Here is a 25,485-nt window from a genome sequence, read left to right on the forward strand (position 1 = left end):
TACTGTAATTAACCCTATAATGCCTTTAATTTTAATATTGCTGTTAAAATTTTTTTTAATTGTCTGTCTTTTTTAGGGTCGCAGACTTATGCAATAGGTTTCTATAGAGAAATTGTGGACAATATGACCGTTTACAATGCGCCATAAGCCGCATTACGGATCCGTGGTTAGTGCGCTTTAAAATTCTAAAAATGGGGTTTTCTCCATATAAAAAAAATAATAATTTTTTTTCTTAAAAAGTATGCCATATTTTGCAAAGTTGCTAATAATAAAAGTTATTTATAATTGCGTAAGCAGTCCACAGAAAAAAAATCAGATCGATTCGTTGAATTTTGACCCTAATTCCATAATTTCTTGATTTGGGACCAGTGTGCGACGCTCCAGCTCTGAAAGTATTCAATTCAGTACCCGCTGGTGGTAGCAGATAAAGAGGGAGGCCCCCACTGCGATGGAAAGACCAAGTGGAGAAGAACTTGTCTTCACTTGGCATTTCTAATGGGCGTCATTCGGCACAGAAGAGAAATGACAGGCGTTCTATATTTGGCCAAAATCACTTAGGCGGTTACAGCGCCAATAAATAAGAAGATAGTGGATAATTTCTTGAGTCTAGAGATGTGCAGCTGCCCCAGTAACCCACCTGGTTCTGGAGCCACCTATCGGGTCCATTTTTTGCAAATATATTTCTCGTGACGCTGGTAACATGTATTTTGAATTTGAAGCAAATCGGACCATAAATGAAATTTTTCGGAATAACTCGACTCCTGCACCACCTACCGGAAATAAACAAATCCAATTGGCACCTCTTATTTGAAACACCTTTCGAACAAAAGAACAATCATTCAAATCGGTTGAAAAACATAGGAAAAGTAGGGAGGAATAGATTTGTATGGGATTTCATTCATATAGATTATAAATAAAGTTCAAGAGGAAGTTTTTTGATATAAACATAATCTGCTTCTCAGAGAAATCCTGACAAACACATTGGCAGAGAACGTTTAACCTAATTTCTATAAGTAACCATATGAATACTAATCCATTTCAGGCAACTTTCAAATGTATAATACAGTCGAAGATATTCTGGATTTGACCGAAACTGATTTGAAAGACAAAGGCATACGACAACCGGGCCATCTCGCAAAAATGATGTCTAGTCTAGTGGTTGTGCAGGCCAAGCGGCGCCAGTCGGTAAATATCGAAGGTTCGTATGCACATACTTATGTACATACATACATCCATATTGTATATTTACAATCAAAAAAATAATTGGATTAAGTGTTTACTAACCTAAATGCTTAGCTGATTATAAAGCGCATTGCGCAAAGAGCATATTATTTATTTATCTAACTTTAATTAAAGGCGATCACTTAACAACAAACATGTACACACTTCAATGATATCGTTCAATTTTATATTTATTTATAGTGTCCACTTTGCCGCGCACGATGGCCAAACGAAAAAATTCTTGCCCACCAGTTTATTTATCCAGCGATGTTAGTGAATTATATGGCACGTTGCATCGCACTAGCAATAATCGTAGCTCATTTGCAAATTTGAAATCCACTAAAGAATCGAAACGATTGACTTTCGGTAATACTAATATGATGTAAGTACAATTTGGTTCAAATCAACTTGTAAATTTCGCTATAACTAATATTTATAACTTCGAGTTTCGAGGCTGTCAGGCAATAACCGAAGGCTTCTACCTTTTGAAATTATAACTGTCAAAAATGAAGTGAGTGCCGAGGTGCGTAAGCGCTGACGAATTGTTTGATGGCATGACACATCTAGACCCTTTGCTTTGTTTTCACATTCCACTTGGAAAAAGCAGAACAAATACGACGTTAAAGTATTGTACCTGAGCCATTCAATTCTGCAGCTGTGATTATGTTTTCCTCCATCAAATTAAAGAAGTCGCACGGTAGAGAGTCTCTGAAACTTGGTTTGGTATCGAATGGGTCAAAGTGGTCCATTCCAATTTCACCAAGCAACGGAGTGATATTGTTCATTTTAGATTCGCGGTGATTCCTATTTCAGACATCGTGACGTATAGGTAATTCTCTTTTGATCTTTCTATCTGTCCTCTTCTCGAGGATCTTTCCTAATGCATCTTGAATTAGGTTTATTTAGGTTTATGTCTAAAGCCACACTTTTATCAACTATTCGCCACTGCACATGAGTAGTTCAGCTGACAAGCCGATAGCTCCGGAAGCTTTGTCATTGCATTCCAGTTATTAAACGTGCACAGATTTCTCGGTTTAGAGAATTTTCTCTACTGAACAAGTATATGTAATTTGCAACCCTAATATCATTTAAACCAATCTGATCGTAAAATTTTATATTTTTTAGCATTAACGTGCTCGGAACGTTTTAAAGTAGGACCGCTCTTTGTGTTGCTAAGGGCAATGTTACGCAGACGAACATATGATTCCTGGTCACGAACTGTTGTTGCTTGCACTGCACAACGAAAGAGCGAGCGAGAGAACTGAACTGCATGACCAATCGGTTAAAATTTGACCAGCCGGCTGAGACCGAATCACTAATCAAAAGAGGGTTGGCTTGTGAATACAATTTACTATTTGTTCCTTTTAGTAGCGAAATGTAGTATTTGTCATACTATTTCTCCTTTTAGTAGCAGAATGGTACATTTTTGCTGCAGATGTATACAAAGTAGTAGATATGTAGAATAAAATTAATGCTAGCAAACCTTGTTTTATTTGCTTTTAACATGTTGTTATACACATACATATACCGTTTCTTATTTTTTTCGTCATACACAAATGTAAAAAGTAGTAAAACAAATAGGCCAAAGAAATACAACTGAGACAAAGAAATACGCTGGTCACTTGACTCTCTGCATAACACCATGTTGGTCAAAGAGTGTAAGAATGGAAAAAATTAGAGAAAAGTGCCGTGACCAGGGATCATATGATCGTCTGCGTAACATCACCCTTACAGTTACTTCAAAATTTTAGGTAGCCCAAAATATTAATATTAAAAACAAAAAGGTTTTCATGAATTTGGAGGAGTGGTATAATGGTTACACCCAGAAAAAGGATTAGTTATAATAACCAAAATTTGGTTATAGTGACCAAGTGGCAGAGTTGGATATGGCGAAATAAATAGTCTAGTTCGCAATTTACTTGAGACTTCTAGTTGGGACAAATGTAGGCGGGCATTTTTTGATTTTCCCAACACATGTAATTGAGCATCAAAATGCTGCTTGCTGCGACGTCGATACATGCCCTGTAGGGAAACCGCGGACTAGTGAATCAAATTTCTAGTTCCGTACTAGGTCTTTATAGCCAAAAAGGAACTAGTCCGATACGAACTAGATCCCCAGTCCAAAATCGGCGAAAAGTGGTACTTTTAAAAAACTATTTTTTTTAAGTTTTTTTTCAGTAGAAATCTATATCTAAACTGACGAATTTAGAAATGGTTCCGAACTATAGAAAAAGGGATGCAGAACGATTTACATCTTATTTGTCGAATTTAGAACTAGTTCGGAATTATAGAAAAAGGGATGCAGCGGGTGGCTTGTTTACTTTACATAGATATGTGTTCGGCGGCTTTTTCATTCAAATACGCTTCTATTCTGTGCTTCGCAGATGCTTTTTCATAGCTTGGTAATACAAAACTAAAATTTGTGTTAACATTTCAACATCTTGGGACAGTCTGGAATCTAAGAAATAACAGCGAGCACCTCTGCAAACTCAGCTACAGCTAAAGGTATGTAAACGTACATTTCTTACAATCATTCGAACAAATTTAATTTCAAATTGAAAACATATTTCATCCAAAACAATTTAAAATCGCACACACGGAAAAACCAAAAAGATTAAAAAATCATGATACTTTTTTCTTTCGTCTGTCGATTTTAGAACTGGTTCGGACCTATAGAATTTCGGACTAGTTCGGAACTTACGAAAAAGGGATGCAGCGGGGGGCAATTGACACTTCCTAGGACATCGCCATGTTAAATTCGCCAGTTGCTTGCATGCAAAAGAGATTTATCGCGAACCAGTACTGGGTCTAATTGAACTAGAAGCGCACCAGTTCAGAACTAGAGATTTTCCCCACAGGGTGTATACTATCATCGTCTTCGTGCGTCTTAAGCAGGGATCACACGATTTATATATTTGTACACAAAATGCCGAATTTAGATTTGTCCACATTTGCGCATTTGGATAGCGATGTACAAATGATTTGTTTTGCGATCAGACGATGTCGCTGCCAAAGATCCAAATGATTTGGCACACATTTACGCACAGCAGTAAATAAATACTTTTGCATTTATGATTTCGTGAGATTTGAAGTGAAATAAACAAAAATAATATGTACGCACAGCTACTCAGAATTTTGAATACACCCTAAAAATCTGGGCTGAAGGTAAAAAACGCGTTTTTCATAGGTTGAAGCATAAACTAGCTCGTAACTTTATTTCTGTTTGCCCGATGCAAACTACTTACATATGCCATTAAAGAGAAAACATTTCGTTGTTTACAACCATTTATATATGGTTAATTTGTCTTGAGAATGGGCATCCTATGTATTATACTAGTTAACAAAATAGTCGGAGAAGTCGTAATGTAAAATGAAAAAAAGTTAAAAATTTAAATTTTGCATATCGATGGCTGAGTGGAAGATCGACCTATCTCGGAAGCCAGTTCAAAAACGCCCTGTCTGAAAGATCTGAATGAGATCCGAAAACTAAAAGAAAGGTGAATAGTAAAGTGCCACGAAGGGTTGTCAAACGAATACTTTTCCGGTTGGTTTTCTGAAATTTTTCATTCTGAACTTCAAATATGCTTTTTTATAGTTAATTATACTCAGAAATTAATTATACTTCTAATATGTTCGTCTGCCGGCATAAGAGCCTGGAACTTCATGAAGGTTAAAAATAGTCGCACGCTTCTCTGCACACTCAGCTACTGTCGAATACGTATATGTACATGTTTTCAAATGTTCAGTTTGAGCAAATATTTTAAAAATATTGTTTTCAAATAACGTGATATTTTTCGGTAGTTTTCGGATACGAATATTATATTATATATTAATATTTTACCAAAATTGCAAAATACAAAGGTTCACAAGCACGAAATGGCAATACCGCTCAACAATATTTGTATATTTGTCACTGGCATTTGTCATCAAGTGGCAAATCAGATATTTGGTCATTTGCGTAATTTTTATTTGGCTTATGTAGCAGCATTGCGTTCACACGATTTGGCCACCAGGGTTGTTTTTCATTTGCCACAAGAAGGCAAATATTTGGCTTTTCTGATAAATGACAAATGTAATTTAGCGTTCACATGATTTGTCTACGAATTTGACAAATTTTTAGCCAAATGTACAAATCGTGTGATCCCAGCTTTACGATAATTGACGATTGACTGATGCTTCGCTGGTATTTCGGCAAAGCAAATCAAATCAGTAGCTGTTGAGAGTGTTCGGACACTAAAAGTTTTCTTAGTGATAAATAAGCATGAAAAATTGTGGTACATTCCAAAACAATGTGGTAGATTCAAATAAATAAATTTATGAATATGTTATATGCACATATGGTCAGCTGATTAAGTTAAGTGACATTTTGACCAGTTTTGGCTATTTATATTTTTGTTTACTTACTGTTTATCTTTTTTTGCTGAGGTTGCTAGGCATTTTCTTTCATATAAAAGAAATTGCCAATCATAAAAAATCAACGCGATTTCCTAGCGCTTAAAATTTGCACTTTGAGCTACTAAAATTTAATGGGCTATAAAAGTGCATACCTACAACTTTTCTAGAAATTCTAAATAAAGCCAAAGCGACGGAATAAGATGCTTTTTTTTAGAAATGATCTATCATTTTCGGATAGAGAATCATTTTCTAATAGACATTGATAATTTTCGTTTTGATGTATATTACTTTAACCAATCATAAATTTAATAAAGAACGCTGCTTTTAATTCTAAAAGCTTCAGTGCTCGATGACCCTCTTTCACCTTTTCCAAATGACTATGACACAGTTAGTCTGTTCCTTTGAACTTCGGACTAAAACCTGTGGAACTGTCAAACTACAATTTTACTCTCTCAAATGAGAGTAAAAGGAGAACAGATGCAGAAGTGCATAGGAACGCAAAAAGCGCTATTTCCTGTAAAAAGGTCAGTCGGATTGTTTACATGTCATTTGTACAACACTGATTTAGCTGAAATATCACTAAATAATTATTAAAATCTATACATATTCAAACATTTCGTTGTTTACTTCCATTTTTTTACAAATATAAGGTACTTTTCTTTCACCGCTGTTTGTTTTTGCTTGCACATGTAAATCAGCTGATCGTTTGACACTTTTCATGAACTTACAGGAAAAGAAACTCCGGACTAAATCCTGTAACTTCTGACTAGGAACAGTTGCTCAGTTACTCTCTAAAATGTGTTCCCACTTACAGGTTTTATGTCAATAGGAACGACTTCCTGTAAGTTCTGAATAAATCCTGTAAACCGGACTGCTATTGAAACAGACTTAGGGCCGGTTTCTCCATCTCTGGTTAACACTAACTCCCCGGTTAAACATTGTTATCGACGTTCTAACTCCATGCATATAACAGGGAGTCGATAAGGTCGGTAACGATGTTTACCGGGGGATTAGTGTTAACCGGAGATAGAGAAACCGGCCCTTAGGGCCGGTTGTTCAATGTCTGGTTATCACTACTTGCAGGTTAAACATCATTATCGACATTTTCGTCACCATGCTTATAACATGTGATCGATAAAGCAGTCGTTGTAACGGGTGATTTTTTAAGAGCTTGATACCTTTTTTTTTAAAAAAAACGCATAAAATTTGCAAAATCTCATCGGTTCTTTATTTGAAACGTTAGATTGGTCCATGACATTTACTTTTTGAAGATAATTTCATTTAAATGTTGACCGCGGCTGCGTCTTAGGTGGTCCATTCGGAAAGTCCAATTTTGGGCAACTTTTTCGAGCATTTCGGCCGGAATAGCCCGAATTTCTTCGGAAATGTTGTCTTCCAAAGCTGGAATAGTTGCTGGCTTATTTCTGTAGACTTTAGACTTGACGTAGCCCCACAAAAAATAGTCTAAAGGCGTCAAATCGCATGATCTTGGTGGCCAACTTACCGGTCCATTTCTTGAGATGAATTGTTCTCCGAAGTTTTCCCTCAAAATGGCCATAGAATCGCGAGCTGTGTGGCATGTAGCGCCATCTTGTTGAAACCACATGTCAACCAAGTTCAGTTCTTCCATTTTTGGCAACAAAAAGTTTGTTAGCATCGAACGATAGCGATCGCCATTCACCGTAACGTTGCGTCCAACAGCATCTTTGAAAAAATACGGTCCAATGATTCCACCAGCGTACAAACCACACCAAACAGTGCATTTTTCGGGATGCATGGGCAGTTCTTGAACGGCTTCTGGTTGCTCTTCACTCCAAATGCGGCAATTTTGCTTATTTACGAAGCCATTCAACCAGAAATGAGCCTCATCGCTGAACAAAATTTGTCGATAAAAAAGCGGATTTTCTGCCAACTTTTTTTGGTAATAAAATTCAATGATTTGCAAGCGTTGCTCGTTAGTAAGTCTATTCATGATGAAATGTCAAAGCATACTGAGCATCTTTCTCTTTGACACCATGTCTGAAATCCCACGTGATCTGTCAAATACTAATGCATGAAAATCCTAACCTCAAAAAAATCACCCGTTATTTAACCGGAGCTTCTACATACCTCCGATTTCTGCAAATCAGATATTGAACAACCGGCCCTAAGTTTGTAATGTCTTTTTAAACAAGACATAACATTGCGATAGCAGATAACGCATTGCGCACACCCATCCACGTGTTCTATGCAAAAAAAAAATGTATTTCCCATTCCTCCCAAAACATTTTATTTGTGTATTATTCGAATAATTGCGCAGTGAAGTCTCAGCAGCAACTGATTTGATTTGCTTTGCCGAAGTACTAGCAAAGCATCAGTCAATCGTCAATTATCGTAAGACGCACGAAGAGGATCATATCCAGTGTTGCCACTTGAAAATATTTTTAAGTACCGAAATGCCTACCAAATCAGTTTCCAAACTACCAAAAGTTTGTTCATCATTAAAGCTAGACTTCTTGAATTTACGGGGTTTTTAACTACAAAAATTAACAGTAAAAATTAAAACTACACATATTATTGTTAACAGGGCCTATAAATAAAAGAATTGACGTATTGTATAAAAACTTTTGTAAAAAATTTAAATACCTTTGAGATTAATTCCATTCATATCAAACATCTTTTCTTGGTGTGTGAAAAAACAAAATCACAGATTTATGCAAAAAATCCTAAATTCGTTTCACTTTGCAAATTGGCTATCATAAATTTTTCTTTCAAGACTACTATTTCTGGTTCTATTTCAACAGCCAATCGGTCATGGCTTTGGGAAGTGAGTTTTTGTTTGCAGAAAATTGTCTGCTTGATAAAATATAGGAAAAAAACTAAGAAATCTTATACGTGTGAGCAAAGTGAAAGCAATGTTTTGAACGTGTAAACGTAAATTAAGCGAACAACTTTTAATGCTCAATTTGGTTGTTTTTTCAAAAAAATTTTGCCTATCAAACGGTTCATCAAACCAACCAAGCTACCAAAGGAGAATGAACCTACCAATTTTGGTCCAATCGGACCAAAACGGCAACGCTGATCATATCATACATACATACTTGCCAACTTGGTGCTTTAAGCACTAGATTTAGTGCTTTTTGAAAACTAAAACGCCAAAAAAATTATTTAGTGCCTAGTCTTGATGAATTCTATTCGCGTAAGTTAAGTATTTCTTTTTTTCTTTTCTAATTATGTATTTGTACAAATTTAGATATTTTTACCACCTGAATAAAAACATCGTTTCTTGGTGCTGAATCCAAATCTGGCCGCACAATTGCTTAGCACTTTTTAGGGCCTCTCGTTGTCTTAGGCAGAAAAAAAGTTTAAACACTTCTTAAAAAAAGGGAACTGCAAGACTTTAAAAATCCTATACAATCTAACATACATGCCTACATAACAGCGCTGCTCACCTGCAAATCACAAATAAGAGCGCCCTCTACTATTAATTTGTACGGGTTGTACGCAAAACAATGGTTATGTATACTAAACTCCTGCGCAATTCCATTTAAACGGCCTAACAAGACATCCGATCGCCGCGCAAATACTTCCCTCCTTTACTCTCATCGTTCGGGTCAAGTGTGAGTAAGCATAAACCAGTTTCTGCAAGCGTACGTAAACTACCGATCAATAGCAAGACGCGTAAAGTATTTACTTTGCCTTACGCAACTACTGCGAGTAAAAAGTATTTGACAGTAGAGTACTCTACTGTACTCTATATACTTTTGTGGTATCTAAATAAAACTATGGACAGGAATCACGATCCAGAAAATAAAGGTCGCGCCATTCGCGGACCGCTAACCCTCTCTTCGTCGATTTGACAGCATCCACCCAATCGCTGACGTCATAATATACTTTTGTTTACTTTCACTGTTGCCAACTTTATGCTTTTCGCACCAAATTTAGTGGGAATTCAAAACGCGAAAATTTTTGAGTTTTGTGCTTGGTGCGTTTTTGGTGCTTTTGTTTTTAGTTTGAAGACTTCAAATTAGAAAATCTTAAAAAAATGGAAGCAAAATATATAGTAATCGTAAATGTGCTAAGCAATTTTACAAAAATTTAAACAAAATCATGGCACAGTGACAATCATAAGCGACAACGAAATATGTGCAGCCCCTTCAATCATGCCAGAAGAAACATTGATTTTTATTAAATTGAATCGGCATCCTTATAATAAAATTATGTAGTAATATAAAGTCCATAAAATACACCAATAAAAATTTGGTGCTTTTTCAAATTCAAACCTTGGCAATACTGCTTTTTGTTCGATGCTTCTTCTTTTTCTTGTCGAGTTCGTCTTGCTCTCTCATTCTGGTATATTTTGACGTCACGGCCAGTTGCTCTCAGCTCGATTGGCGCAATCTTGTATTCTATCATTCTTAACACCAACATGTTGTCTCAAATGATCAGAAAAATATTACGATCATCTAACACGCAACTATTCAGTTGATCAGAAGTACGCAACAACGCCTTCTGAACGTGCCCAATGAAAATTCGTTTCTCTTGAAATCAAGTTATATGGATGCGTATGTATGTACATATGTACATATTCCGAAATTTTTTTTATTTGTAAAGGCTCTCAAGAAAAACTAAAAATTCATATAAAATTACGCACAATAAATAGAAAATAAATTTGCTTCTATAACAAATTTCTTAAATCAGTATGCAGCTCTTAAGAAAAAAATGCACGTACATCTCGTCGCTACCATGTCCAACTATCGAATGTGAAAATCGGCACTTTTCAAAATTTTGATTTGCCACTAATAATTTTATTTCGTATAGCAGCATTGCTTAAGTTATTGTTGTCGACAACTTATTTGTTGGTTAATGACTGCAAATAGTTTTATATAAAATTAGAAGCGAGAAATAATACTTTCATAAAAATTTAAGTACATACATACATAGATTTAAAAAGCTGCTTGAATACAAAAGTTTTATGAAAATGTCACATTAAACAACTGTCTAAATCTACGTTATTTTTTATAAATAAGGCCGTAAACATTTCCTTACATCGTCAAATTCCATATTCTATTTTTACTCTTTCAATTTCACTGACCAGCGCCGCAAACGATATCAACTAGTAGGCTAATAACCAGAATTGAAATTTTATACGCAAGTACTTACCGTACTACAAGTATACAGAGAGTAGATTTGCTACTCCCTTTTGGCAGCAGCAAATATCTCGCGTACGCGATGAGAGAAAGTAGAGTACGTACTTTGGTGGAGTAATAGCAAGTACGTCAAGTATTTACTCTCTCAACGCCAAGTAGGGTATGTATGCGGAAAAATAGTAACAATGTGTTGGGAGTAGAGTACAATGCAAGGAGTACTTATTGAACGAAATGCAGCAAATACACTTGCGCTGGACTCTAGTATGTATGTGCATATTACTGCCAAAATACTACGCACATACACACAAATGTAGATACCCTGCAGCGGAAATACTAGTACAGAACTAGTGAGTTCACCTGTTTTCGGGAGTCGAATACCGGTACCTTGCAAATCTACCAGCCATGCTTTCTACTGTCGCATTTAACATGGAGTTGTCCTAGGAGGTGACAATTGACTCCCGCTGCGTAACTTTTCACTAGTACTTGTAGTAGTAACATGTAACCTGTAACCGAACCTCTTTTTTTCGTTTTTCACAGATACTTTTTCATAATTAAAAAAAAACGAAAGTAAAGATTTTAAATCGTATGTTCTGCATAGTGAGATTTGAACTCGAACGCTTTCGGCCGCAACTAATTCAGCCAGCATCTTTGCGCACTCAGCTACAGGCACAACATGTAAGTGTGCTTTCAAATGTTCGCTTTGAATCAAGCCAGGCGACGATTTGTTCAAATTTAAATTTGTCTTTGCTATTGTCTTTGCTATTTATTTCCCTGTGATCGAACGTACGAAAGCTGCTGAAATTTTATTATTGGGCTGAACTGATTCTTGATAATTTTAACAAAATTGTAATTTAAACGAGCTATATCTCAGTCGTTTGTGTATCGATCGATTTGAAATTAAACTACTAACTATTCCAAAGAATTTAAGTTTAACACCACTTCTTAATACTTACTACAAATAAAACTACACGTTTATAACTTTTTTATGAGAATTAAGAGGGTGTTTGTTTTCAAATGCAAAAGTTGTGTTATAAAATTTGAAATACATTTTTTGTTTTAAAACAGTGTTGTAGATGACTATGTAGGGAAGTTTTTGCGAAAGTTTCAAAATTAAAGATCAAGTAGTTCGAAAGTTGTAACAATATTATTATGACTCACACGGTTAGCAGATTAGCGCGCTGCGCTCTAAAAGGCTTTATAACTCGGAAAAGTAAAAAAGTCCGTTTTTATTAGTGATTTATATGTAAAAAGACTTGATCTTTCGATAGAGATAACTAAAAACAATATTCAAAATTACCATAGTTCAGAAAAATTACAAATAAATTTTCGTTCAGAATTTTCACCATGAAAATGGGAAAATTTTGGAAAACGCATAGTGCCATGGCATAGCCCGTATAAAAATCTATAGAAATCATAGTTTTCGAATTATTTTTCCTATTTTCTGTCTGCTTCGCAGCTAGTCGAAAAGTAGCTTGTTTTGCACCGCTCAGGGCGCTGGGACATTTGACGTGAATTGCCCCCAAAATAATTTAAGAAATAGTAGTTATGTAAAAAGGGGTATCTACATATGTATTGCTTTATTTTGGTACTTATCAGTCCGATATTTGCTAGGTGGTCACACGAGGGAAACAGAACATAGATAAGTATTCAAAATTTATTATTTGTATTTAAATGATAAATAACAAAATGCTTTATGTAATAAGGGAGCACTATTATATTAAAACGGCCAATAACCTTTAGAAAGTGCAATATGTAACCAATAGCTCGATTTCTTATTACCTGGAGCATAACATGCAATTGGAACTAGTAATGTAACTAGTACGAAAGCGACAATTGTCTCCGAACCCGCTGCAGGGTATTTTCAACTCACGGCAGCATACAATCATATGCACATAATTACACGCATACTCAAATACAACAATAAATATTTCTTTCATAACCGCATGCGCGTATTTCTCAAGGCCAAGTAAATTCATTCATAAAAATAACCGCAGCACATCTCCCCGTAAATTCATCTCCAACAAGCTCAAGTTTTTCAATCCGACACAAAAGTTCTAAAATCTTAAAATGAAGAAATCTCGGCCAGCCAAGTGAAAAGTGGCAACTATTTCTCTATATCCAGTAAAATAAGTTATCTCGAATTTTGGAAATTTTTGGTATTTTTTGACAAAACACTCTATTTCTATGTTCCATATCAATATTTCAATCATTAACTAGTTTTTGAGATGTAATTTTAATAAACATTAAATAAAAGTGTACGTTTTCTGCAGGAAAATACATTGATTTTTTTTAATAAAATCAAAACTTCTAAAATCACAAAAATATGTGGTTTTATCGGAAGTTCACAGATGTAACGTGGCAACTTAGCTCGTTTTCATATTTTTCGGTCCGAAATTGTAAAATTTTTGTCCATGACGCGCCATAATTTTTGTACAGGTGGGTCAATGTGCCTTGAACAAAATTTATATATATACAAAAAAATTATTTTATTTATTTTTTAATATTAAAAATTTCTATACTTCAAAGCGTTTATAAAAATATAATTACATATATGCACGGACGATTTTTAATAGGGGTATTCTCTGAGTCTTGCAAAGCCATTGCATGGTGCACAGATTGCACGGATTGCACGGTTAAAACCGGTTTTCGTATGGGACAGCTTTGCAAACCGTGCAATCCGTGCACCGTGCAAGGGCTTTGCAAGACTCAGAGAATAACCCTAATATTTTTCAACCGTAAGCAAATCTTCAGTACCATAAAAGATGCAAACACATCAAAGTACAAGCAATGCAATGTCCAAACTAGTGGTACTCCACTGTACATGTGTATATGAAAGTATGCATGTATGCGTGTAAAAAATGCCAATTCCAGTTAGTGTTTAACCCATTTTAGCGGAGATAGTTTTTTTGGTTTCAGCTGGTTCCAACTGTTAATGAAGCACAATTTTTATTTTTAATCTTGATGAAAGTTACATGTATCGTCGAGAACATAGTTACATGCAGAATTTTAAATTAATTAATATTATTCTCCATACAAAATGTACAAGTATTGCCATATTCAATGCAAAGTTATGCGAAAATCTAAATATTTCGTAAACGTAGGGTTAATGGTTTCGCGCACGTGCCAATCTGGTGCCGATTCGCAGAAATTGAATAATTTGTGTGGATGGAAGCGGCGAGGGGAAGACGAAAGCAGATCAATCGTATATATGTATGCACATATGTACATTTATAAATGCATACTTACATTTTTACGCGTTTGGCTTTTTGGATGCATGAAAAATTTGGTAGGAGAAATAAGTAATGAAATGAAGTTTACAAATATGTGCTTCATAAATTTAGGTTTAGTTATTAATAAATTAGATATGTAAATGACGATGTGGGGGACAAATATGCACATGAGTAGCGGTGCTGCCACCTATCTTACACTTACACGACTTTATTAGAAAATATTTGAAAACTGAATAAATATTGGAAATGTTGAAAAATTTGTTAGCTAGTTTCGGCTTAGATTAGCGAGATCTTTACTAATTGCTGCGAAAATCCGACGTTTTCAGATTTTAAGTATTTTTAAAAAAAGTTTCCAAGTCAAAAATAATTAAAAACTGAATTATTTCCATAAATATCGAAAATATGGAAAAAATTTATACAGACTTTCGACTTAGTTTTGTGAGATCTCTACAAAAAAAGGGAAATAATTCTTTTCACAGGATTTTTTTTTAGTCCAATACCAATAGTTTTTTACTTGAAAATAACACAAAAATTGGAAAATGTTATATACCTAATATTTTCGATTTATTTTAACGTTGTGTGTACAAATCACCGAGAAGAAATTATTTTTTCCCCTAAAAACTCTATTTACAAAAAAATCTAATACCAATAAAGTTTTATAATTGAAAATCTAACAACATTTACAAAAATCGAAAAATGCTATATAACCTTTTCGATTTATTTTCACAGTATTTGTGGAAATCACCGGGGAAAAGGATTTTTTTATCAAAAAATATTTTCACAAAAAAAAAACACAAAAACATGGGACTTTTCTATTTGCAATTATTAATAAAATATCAAAAAAATCGGGAATGTTATATACTATTTTCGATTTAATTTCATGTTACTTCTACAAATCATTGAAAAAAATTTAATTTCATTTACTTGGGTTTTCTATTTGAAAATTTTCCCAAAATATCACAAAAATCATCAATATTCATATTTAATTAGCATTCCAAATGCTCTCGTGAAATTTAGCTCTGTTAACATTCTTCTTTTCTGCTTTGTATTTTGCTTTCGCTGTTAAGTATTCCAAATATTTGTCGCTCTTAAAATGCGCTTCGCCAGTTTTGTTGGCTCGAAAAATGTGGCATTCACAGTTCTTGGACCTTCTCTATAAATATACGTTCTCTGCCATGGGTTTGAAGATAGCGAAAATTGATGTGCAAATTTCAATTTCATATTAAATGTATTTATGTATGCATGTACATATGTAAAAATGTAGTTTCGATTTAAAAAAATCGGATAAAGTTTTTCTTTCGCCATTTAGGTATACACCTCTGATTTTAGTATTTATTAAAAAAAAAACTCAATGAAATTCAAAAACTATCTCTTGCATTTGGTTTTAAACTATGTTCACATATCAATATTATCTCAATCAAAGCTCGTTTTTTAATCACCCCGTTTACACAGCCAAATCTCAGATTATTAGCCGTCAAATTTGTTGTGCTTGTTATTCTCACATCACAAGGAAAATTTATGATTCTTCTCTGTGCCACCGTGATCACGTTTTTCTGCTATAATAAGCAATATAAATATATTTTAACTTAACATTTTATTAAAAATACCATTACAAACCTCTTTTACTTGCTAGCGTACATTTTTGTTTACTTTTACATTTGGCATTTCTCCTCTCTTTCGCATTTTTCATTTCTCCTCTCTTGGTGTTAAGCTCGACAATGAGGATAATCTACTTATATGTGAACCTAGTATTACTCAATACCGATTTGAGCTGTTAGCACAGTGTTATCAAAAAAAAGCTATCAATGGGTAGGTTCAGAAGACGCAATAGTTGAACGCATCCGTTGATAAAAAAAAACCAGTGATCGTTATGCGTCTTCTGGACGACTTCATACATTAGCTGTCCACTTCAACTCTCAAAGGTACACACCAACATGTTGTCTCAAATGATCAGAAAAATATTACGATCATCTAACACGCAACTATTCAGTTGATCAGAAGTACGCAACAACGCGTGCAGAAGGTGCAATCGCACCAGTTATGCTTGAAATACAATACCGGCGAACGGCAAACTTCGCCGAATTGGGCGATGCAGTCGTTCACCGTTCGCCCAGCTATTTCGCCTACTTAAACAGAATTAGAGCGGTAGCGAAAACAGCTGATCCCATTTGGTCGCCTTTATAATTTGGGTGACCATATTTAGAAAAAACTAAACCATATTTAGAAATGAGGAAATGATAACAAATATAAATGTAAAAGAAAGAAAGATTATTATAAATAATTTGTTTCACGCCAGATTTAACGAATCCAACACTATATTTTTCAAACAACAAAAAAAAAAATCGTGTTTAGGTTGTTTTCTTTTAAAACTTTGAAAACAAAAAACAAATACGGCCACCTTTGGCACGCACAGCTGTCATCGCCCAGCAGGGCGATAGAAATAAATCTATCGCCATGAAACGCCGCCAAGCGAACTTCGCATTTCGCTTTGGCTGTGTTCAATTTCATATGCTTGCGGGTGTTCTAATTTTGACAGCGCGAATTTCGCTGTGGTGAGTTCGCCGTTCGCCGGCATTGTATTTCAGCTATTACTGAGCTGTTGCGCCTTCTGAACGTGCCCAATGAAAATTCGTTTCTCTTGAAATCACGTTATATGGCTGCGTACATATGTACATATTTCGAATTTTTTTTTGTTTGTAAAAGCTCTCAAGAAAAACCAAAAATGCATATAAAATTACGCACAATAAATGGAAAATAAATTTGCTTCTATAAATAATTTCTTAAATCAGTATGCAGCTCTTAAGAAAAAAATGCTCGTACATCTCGTCGCTACCATGTCCACCTACAGCAAAATCGGCACTTTTCAAAATTTTGATTTGCCACTCTTTTTATTTCGTATAGCAGCATTGCTTAAGTTGTTGTTTTTGACAACTTATATGTTGGTTAATGACTGCAAATAGTTTTATAGAAAATTAGAAAGGAGAAATAATACTTTAATAAAAAGTTAAGTACACACATATATTTAAAAAGCTGCTTAAATACAAAAGTTTTATGAAAATGTCACATTAAACAACTGTCTAAATCTACGTTATTTTTTATAAATAAGGCCGTAAACATTTCCTTACATCGTCAATTTCCATATTCTATTTTTACTCGTTTCAATTTCGCTGGCCAGCGCCGCAAACGATATCAAATAGTAGGCTAACAACCAGAATTGAAATTTAATACGCAAGTACTTACAGTACTACAAGTATACAGAGAGTAGATTTGCTACTCCCTTTTGGCAGCAGCAAACATCTCTCGTACGCGATGGGAGAAAGTAGAGTACCTACTTTAGTGGAGTAATAGCAAGTACGTCAAGTATTTACTCTCTCAACGCCAAGTAGTGTATGTATGCGTAAAAAGAGTAACAATGTGTTGGAAGTAGAGTACAATGCAAGGAGTACTTACTGAACGAAATGCGGCAAATACACTTGCGCTGGACTTTAATGTATACATATATATATACACGTGCTAATGTTAAGTCACGTTTTTAACATGCTTTTTAATTCGCATACTCTTGAGAAAAATTGGAGCTATTGTAAAAGGGGCGTGGGACCTCCCATACAATACGAATTTTTATACCCGAGCGCACTTGTGCACAAGGGTATATTAATTTTGTTCACATAACGGTTGTTTGTAACAGCCAAAACGAATCGAGATATATATAAACAAATGTATACATAAATGATCAGGATAAAAAAAGAAATCGATTAAGCCATGTCTGTCTGTCCGTCCGTCTGTCCGTCCGTCCGTGTACACGATAACTCGAGCAAAAATTGAGATATCTCAACGAAATTTGGTATGTAGGTTTCCTTTAATCCAAGGTAGGTTGGTATTGAAAATGGGCGAAATCGGACTGTAACCACGCCCACTTCCCATATAACGATAATTTCCAGAAATACGGAAACTGTGATATTTTAGTAACTACTGAAGATAATTCACTCAAAATTGATATTTACAATAACTTTTAGACGAAAAATAAGAATATTATAAATTTTGGAAAATGGCGTAGCCACGCCCACTTATGGTTACATGTGTATATCTTGGTAACCGCTGCACCAATTTCTTCCAAACTTGGAACAGTTGGTGGCCTTGATACAGCATACTAAATGGCCGAAAATTTAAACCACGCCCACTTCCCATATAACGGTAATTTTCGGAAATACGAAAACTGCGATATTTTAGTAACTACAGAAGATTATTCACTCAAAATTAATATTTACAACAATTTTTAGACGAAAACTAAGAGTGTTATACATTTTTGGAAAATGGGCGTAGCCACGCCCACTTATGGTTACATGTGTATAACTCGGGAACCGCTGCACTAATTTCTTCGAAACTTGGCACAGTTGTTGGCCCTGGTACAGCATAAAAAATCGCCGAAAATTTTTAAAATCGGACGATAACCACGCCCACATCCCATATAACGGTAATTTAGAGAAATACAAAATCTTCGATAAATCAGTAAATATTGAAGCTAATTTATTCAAAATTGATGCTTGCAACATTTCTTTACCAAGAAATACGTTAATGGTAAAATTTTGGAAAATGGGCGTGGCACCGCCCACTTATGATCACATATATGTATATCGGTAACCGTTCTACCAATTTGTATCAAACTCGGTATGGTTATTGTGCTTGCCACATATAAGCAAAACGTTGAAAATTATTGGAATCGGACTAAAATTACGGCCGCTTTTCATATAACGGTAAATTTCAGAAATGCTTGAAACTTCAATATTTCGAAATTTAAGGACGCTAATTTACTCAAAATTGATACACCCCGGCTTACCATCTAGCGGTAGGTTTCGGAAAGGTGAAAAAACATATATTTAATACTTGCGCCGGGTATTTAATGTTCGGCTCCGCCCGAACTTAGACTTTCATACTTGTTCATACTGCATATCTCTGGAAGTATTCGTGGTACAGCACTGGAACTGGGTATGGAGATATACGAAATCAGTCGCATACTCATGAATAAAAATGTGGACTATTTGAAAAGGCGGCGTGGCACCTCCCATATAATCCGAATTTTTTCATAATAAGTACCTCTGAAAGTGTTCGTGGTAGTGTACTGGAATTTTATACGGGCGTGGCACTTCCCATACATGTCGAATTTTTCTTATTGCATATCTCTGGAATTGTTCTTGGTAGAGTACTGGAACTTGGTGTGGAGATATATGAAACTAATCGCATGGTCATGGAGAAAATATGGAGCTATTGGAAAAGGTGGCGTGGCACCTGCCATACAGGCCGAATTTCATAATGTATATCTCTGGAAATGTTCATGGTAGAGTACTGGAACTTGGTGTGGAGATACTATGTACAGTATATTTTGCTTTGCTGCCTCTATGCTTAAGTGCACATTTAAGATACCTACCCCAAAATGCGCATCAGAGGCATTTTTTTTAACATTTATAAGGAAACTGCTCCGATAGATGCATTTAGCATACCTGCACATTGGCGATACCTGCCTTAAAAAATATGCGACTAGTATCAATTATCAAAGAAAGTATTACGTTTACCTGCACTGGCCCTACAATTACCTAATTTTAAAACTTTTTATTTATTTTGTTCATCTCGCAGAACAACGAAAATGGCTATAAATTTATGTAGTTATATAGATAATTAGATACTATTCGGTAAAAATTTCGCTTGCAGTAATTTCTACGTGGTAAGTGCTTCTCCATTATTTGCTTTCATAGGGATTTGGATACCTTCCTCATTGAAGTAGTAAAGAAAATTCGCTTAAGTGCCTTTTTCGGTTAAGCGCACAAGTTTTTCGTGCAAAGAAGGATGTGCAGCTAAGCAAAATATACTGTATATGAAATCAATCGCATACACTTGAGAAAAATTGGAGCTATTGTAAAAGGGGCGTGGGACTTCCGATACAAAACGAGATTTTCGTACTGCATATCTCTAGAAGTGTTCATGGTACAGTACTGGAACTTCGTGTGGAGATATATGAAATCAATCCCATACTCATGGGAAAAATGGGCTCTTTGAAAAGAGGGAATGGCAAAGTACAAACTTACTGACTTTTACTTATCTTTGAATGTGTATATAATTCTTCTGTAGGTATTTTTGTGAGTGAAAGCCTAAATGGTTGGAGGGGTTTTAACAAAGTTTTCTGTGTGTGTTTGAGTGGGTCTCTGAATAGTTTAGTTTCACAATTGAACCCGCAATTTGGCGCTGGAGTTGAGTTATTACTAAAAATCTTTTTTTATGATCCAATTTGGCGAATATTCAAAACATGTATTGGAAACGGTAAAGGCAGTCCTATTGCAATACAGAGCTGTCAGGTGGTGGTGAGGTCGAGTTATTACTAAAAATCGACAAGTAGGAAAAGGTGCCGTGAATGTCAGACTCAATCGACCTGTTGAACCATTGAATATATCGAACTCTCGTGTGTTACGATTGGCCCAATGGATGTGATTTGCCAACATTATTATGCGTTAAAACTTCATTCGGAGACACCAGGGTTGAGTTGTTCAGTGGTAAATCTCAAATCACCACCTGTCGAAATACCTTAAAAGCCAGTTTCATGAAAGCAATTTAATGAAAATTTATTTTTTTACTTGGATTTAAAATGGAACCTGACAGAAAAAAATTATTTTCCACTCAAATTGCTTTCGTGAAACTAGCTTTTAAGGTATTTCACCCTGAAATAAGTCTGTGTATGTACATATATAGGATTTCTGTTGAACAATGATACGCACCCAATTGGAAATCGCCACTCGTTATACTATAAAGTTTCTAGGACAGATTCAATATAGAAGCGGATCATTGTTGCCGACAGGGAATGAAGAGGAAAAGCGTCTTCAAATTTATTTCTGCGATTAACCGTGCTATGAAATGCTGGACAATTGGAGAATTTCAAGAACTTCTTCACGGACAAACACTTTCGTTAGGTTATTTAGAGCGGCAAATGACAAGTAAACCAATATCTTAGCAGATGAATGTGTCAATGAAAATCGTAGACGTGAATTGTTGGACCAAAAAGTTTTAATACACAAAATTTATTTTGGGCGGGACGAAGTTCGCCGGGTCTGCTAGTTTGTTAATAATTACAAAACGACTACCTTGTTGAGCAAATATAAACAATGCTTTGGCTGATACTAGAGATGGACAAAAGACGTGATTTTCTACGTGACACGTGGTGTCACGCTTTTTCACGCGTGATCGTGAGCGGCTTTCAGTGAAAAATCACGTAGTATTCGTGATCGTGCGTGACTGAAATTTTGCGTGCACACACTTTCAAACTTTATACAGAACCTAGAAAAATTAAAAACTCTTATATAAATTTCAAGCTTCTTAACCAGAATTTTTAGAAATTTTAGTAAAATGAGTGCAAGTTTTGAACAGCTATAAAATCGCATTGATTTTTAATAATTTTTTTTAATAATATAAACATGAATTTCTTGTGGAAGAAAATGAATGGATAGGCTATTAACCTAACTACAAAAGCATTTTTAGGCGAATGCATCTGATTCTGAAGTCATTATCGGTTTGAAGAAAAAAACAGCTGTTGCTTTAAATAAAAGATTCCCACCAAGTTCAGTCCAATCTCTGGGATTGTTTTTAAATCCTTCGTTTAAAAAGTTACAGGGTTTATCTGCAGAACAGCGTGAACATATAAAAGGCACAGTAAAGGCAATGCTAAAGGTACCCACCTTAGGTAGAAATGTACTTGAAGAAAAGAGCGCTCGCCCTCAGCATGATTTCCAAATTCTGCATGGTGACATTCCTTCTACCTCGAAAAGGGCAAAAACCCATGCAACTTTTGACAAATTTAAAGATGCAACAAATGAATCTGCAGAAACAGTTTTTGAAAAAATTAATACGGAAATGCAGATTTATTTGAAAAAATCGGAAAACAAAAGTTGTGGCGATGTTTTAAAATTTTGGGAGAAATTATTGTTGCTTTTCCACAATAAGTTTTCATTAAAAAACGGCCTCGCGCTCAATAAAAATTATTGAATATTTTAGGAGAAAGCTAAAGATTAACCAATTCTTAGAAGTCTTTCAAGGCAAATATTAATTACAAAAAATTAATTTTAAACAAAACTATGAGCTAATGTCATTTAAGAATTACATAATACGTTGAATGAATATTGATACCAATTCTTTTTTATACTCGTACTAGCAATTTTCCGCTTGCTTCGCAGCGCCAAATAAGATATTTTGCGTTGGCCAATACAAAAATAGCGTTTAAAAGCAAAAGCAGTCCGTAAAGTAAACATTTTTAGTTTAAATTGAAACGACTAAGAAGCGGAATCGTCCTCACCATATGATAAGAATAGTAGCGCTGTGATTCCATACGGAATACTAATTCCTTTCGATATCATGTGTTTTACCGATGGTCTTATTTCCACATGTGAGATCTCTGCTAAACGTGCGTAATATTCTTCTATGATCCTGCAAATTCAACATAGGTCCGATGTACCATGTAAGCCAATAAAAGTCCTTATACGGAAGCTCAAGAGCACAGATGAGCATTTTGAATTATAGGAGGGACAAGAAGCCTCGCTGTTCCACAAGTTGAAAAGCTTTCCCGTACATTGGCTAAATGAGTCGTGTGATCTCATGAATATCGTTCAAATGGCCAATACAAAAATAGCGTTTCTTCTTGGACAGATGTGGTCGAATCTTTCCTTGTCAATTCGCCACTTTTACAATTCGTATTTGTGAATTGGTTTCCTTGAGTCTTACCGCTGTAATAACGGCCGCCTCGAGCAACTTCGTCAATCGGAGGTAGATGCAAGATCACGCTTACACAGTGTAACGGTCTTTATATGCATATTTAAACGCATCCTTGATTTAGCCATCTGAAAAGTAAATTCGTCTAAGTTAAATATAGGGCCTAAGCAGAACAAACCCCTTGGGGGTTTCTATATATTTCGCCTGCAGCGTCATCCATTGGGTCCTTTTTCTGCAATACCTTTGCTTGTCATGAAATGTATACGCATTATGAATTCCAAATTTTATAAAAAAATTGAATTTTCTAAATACCGAAACTCCAGGAATTTTTCATCAGAAATCGGTTAATAAATACGACTTTTATAAGTGACTCTACTCCAGCACCACCAGCGTGTTTTCTAGTGGCCTATAATAGGAAGGTATAACCTCCGACAATTTGACTGGGCTCTATTGAGTGGTTGAAATGGCTATCATTTTATTTAAGTAATATGTTTCGAATGAAAAAAAATCATCATGAAAGTAATAAACGTTTCGAATCATGCAGGTAGCTTACGAAATCGCTTCATAAATACAACTTTTATAAATAAATCGCCTTCCGCACCACCTAGCGGCTCAGTTTTCGGTAAACGTATTTTCCATCACGCTGAAACTATAGCTTTTTAATTTGAAAGAAATCGGTTCACAAATACGATTTTTATAAATAAATCGACTCCAGCGCCACCTAGCGGGTCCATTTTTCTTCCTCTTCTTCTTCTTTTTTGGCGCTGTAACCGCCTAAGCGATTTTGGCCGAGTTCAGCAAAGCACGCCAGTCGTTTCTCCTCTGTGCCAACTGACGCCAATTGGAAACGCCAAGTGAAGCCAAGTCCTTCTCCACCTGATCTTTCCATCGCAGTGGGGGCCTCCCTCTTCCTCTGCTACCACCAGCGGGTTCCGAGTTGAATACTTTCAGAGCTGGAGCGTCGGTGTACATTCGAACGACATGACCAAGCCAGCGGAGCCGCTGTATTTTAATTCGCTGCATTATGTCCATATCGTTGTAAAGCTCATACAGCTCATCGTTCCATCGTCTGGTACTCGCCGTCGCCAACGCGTAAAGGCCCGTAAATCTTCCGCAAAATCCATCCATTTTTGGTAAAGGTATTTTTCATCATGCTGATATATCACCTTTTGAATTTGAACGAAATCGGTTCATAATATGACTTTTATAAATAACTCGACCCCAGCGCCATCTAGCGAGTTTTCTAGTCGCCTATTATAGGGCCGTATATGCAGGGTATAATCTCTGAAAATTTTACTGAAATTTTGAGTTAATTCCGAACAACGAAAACGGCTATTATCTATATATATAAAATAATAGCCGTATTCGTTGGTCGGAGTTAACTCAAAAACTACTGGATAGATTTCAGTCAAATTTTCAGAGATTATACCCTGCATATATGGCCCTATAATAAGCTACTAGAAAACTCGCTAGATGGCACTGGGGTAGAGTTATTTATAAAAGTCATAATTATGAACCGATTTCGTTCAAATTCAAAAGGTAATCTACCAGCATGATGAAAACTACGTTTACTTTACAGACTGCTTTTGCTTTTAAACGCTATTTTTGTATTGGCCAACGTAAAATATCTTATTAGGCGCCGCGAAGCAAGCGGACAATTCCTAGTTTTATATATATAAATTAGATACATAAGTATATCTGAAATTTGTTAAAATAATAATAGTGCCTCCAGCCCTTGCTAGGCGTTTGGCCAAGCTTTTGTAATACTTGTGTGATAAAAGCCTATTTATATGAAATGCTATTTATATAAATAAAGTTTCAATTGGAAAAAAATGTCCGTAAGAAACCGTGCGTGAGCGTGCGTGATTGAAAAAATAGGCTTGTGAGCGTGCATGAACGTGATTGAAAAAAATATAGCAGGACGTGAGTGTGCGTGATTTACAAAACCACCAACGTGAGCTTGCGTCAACGTGAGCCAAAATTACTCACGCGCCCATCTCTAGGTGATACAAGTTTTCAATTAATTTTGTAAACTTGCTGTAGATTTGAATCAGCTAACCGTTTATTATTGAAAAAAAAGTTTCAGTTTGACACAAATAAAAATTTACTCGATGGTTGTTGTGTTTACTTTCTTCTTTTATTTGCATATATTAAGCATAAAAAATACATACATATTTACATAAATAGTTACTAGTGTAAATAATACATATGTATATGGTGGTAAGAATTTCCTAAAAAGACACAGGAACAGTCGTTCGAAAACCCAGGTCAATATCTGCTGGAAGTTCTGGTTTAAGTATCCTGCTTTGCTTTTTCCTTGGCTAAATACAAACAAGTCTGGGCATGTCATAGCACACACTTTTCTTTCTCTACCTATCACAGTGATCGACTAGGGATGAAACGATACGAGTAAATACAAGTATATACTCGATACTTTTCGTTTGATACCAAGTAATTTTGGATCCGATACTTTTGAACCAAGTACTGAGTTGGTATCGAAAAAAGTACTCGTATCGAAACCCGATACCAAGTTAAATTTTGCTCCGAAATTTTTTCCTCTATGTTTATGCCTAATATGAATCGCCCTGTGCTTTTTGGCAACTTAATGCAAAGTATACACGATCCAATTGCTTCACCAAAGTCGAGGGTATGCAACTTTTACACGGCCAATTGTTCGAGTGGAAGTGTGAAGTGGATGAATGGTCAGTACAGACGTTTTAACGCGATGTAAAAGTCACTGAGTAACGCTATTATTCTTCGCGCTGTAA

At 35.4% G+C, this 25,485-nt stretch overlaps 1 protein-coding gene across 3 annotated transcripts in view; it reads left to right on the plus strand.

Moving 5' to 3' along the window:
• The window catches only part of LOC118735290 (breast cancer anti-estrogen resistance protein 3 homolog), a 264,639-nt gene that overhangs the window by 30,262 nt on the left and 208,892 nt on the right, over window positions 1–25,485 (plus strand). For 2 of the 3 annotated variants that reach the window (XM_036464952.1, XM_036464953.1), the window contains exons 4-5: window positions 1,043–1,198; window positions 1,423–1,603. In XM_036464952.1, the coding sequence (XP_036320845.1) occupies window positions 1,043–1,198; window positions 1,423–1,603 (337 nt within the window). Of the gene's footprint in view, window positions 1–1,042; window positions 1,199–1,422; window positions 1,604–25,485 lie in introns of those variants that run through there. The other variant, XM_036464954.1, reaches the window with a different exon arrangement.

This window comes from Rhagoletis pomonella, unplaced genomic scaffold (assembly GCF_013731165.1).
Source record: "Rhagoletis pomonella isolate Grant_MI unplaced genomic scaffold, Rhpom_1.0 Rhpom_scaffold_00003, whole genome shotgun sequence".
In the NCBI taxonomy this organism is placed as follows: Eukaryota; Metazoa; Arthropoda; class Insecta; order Diptera; family Tephritidae; genus Rhagoletis; species Rhagoletis pomonella.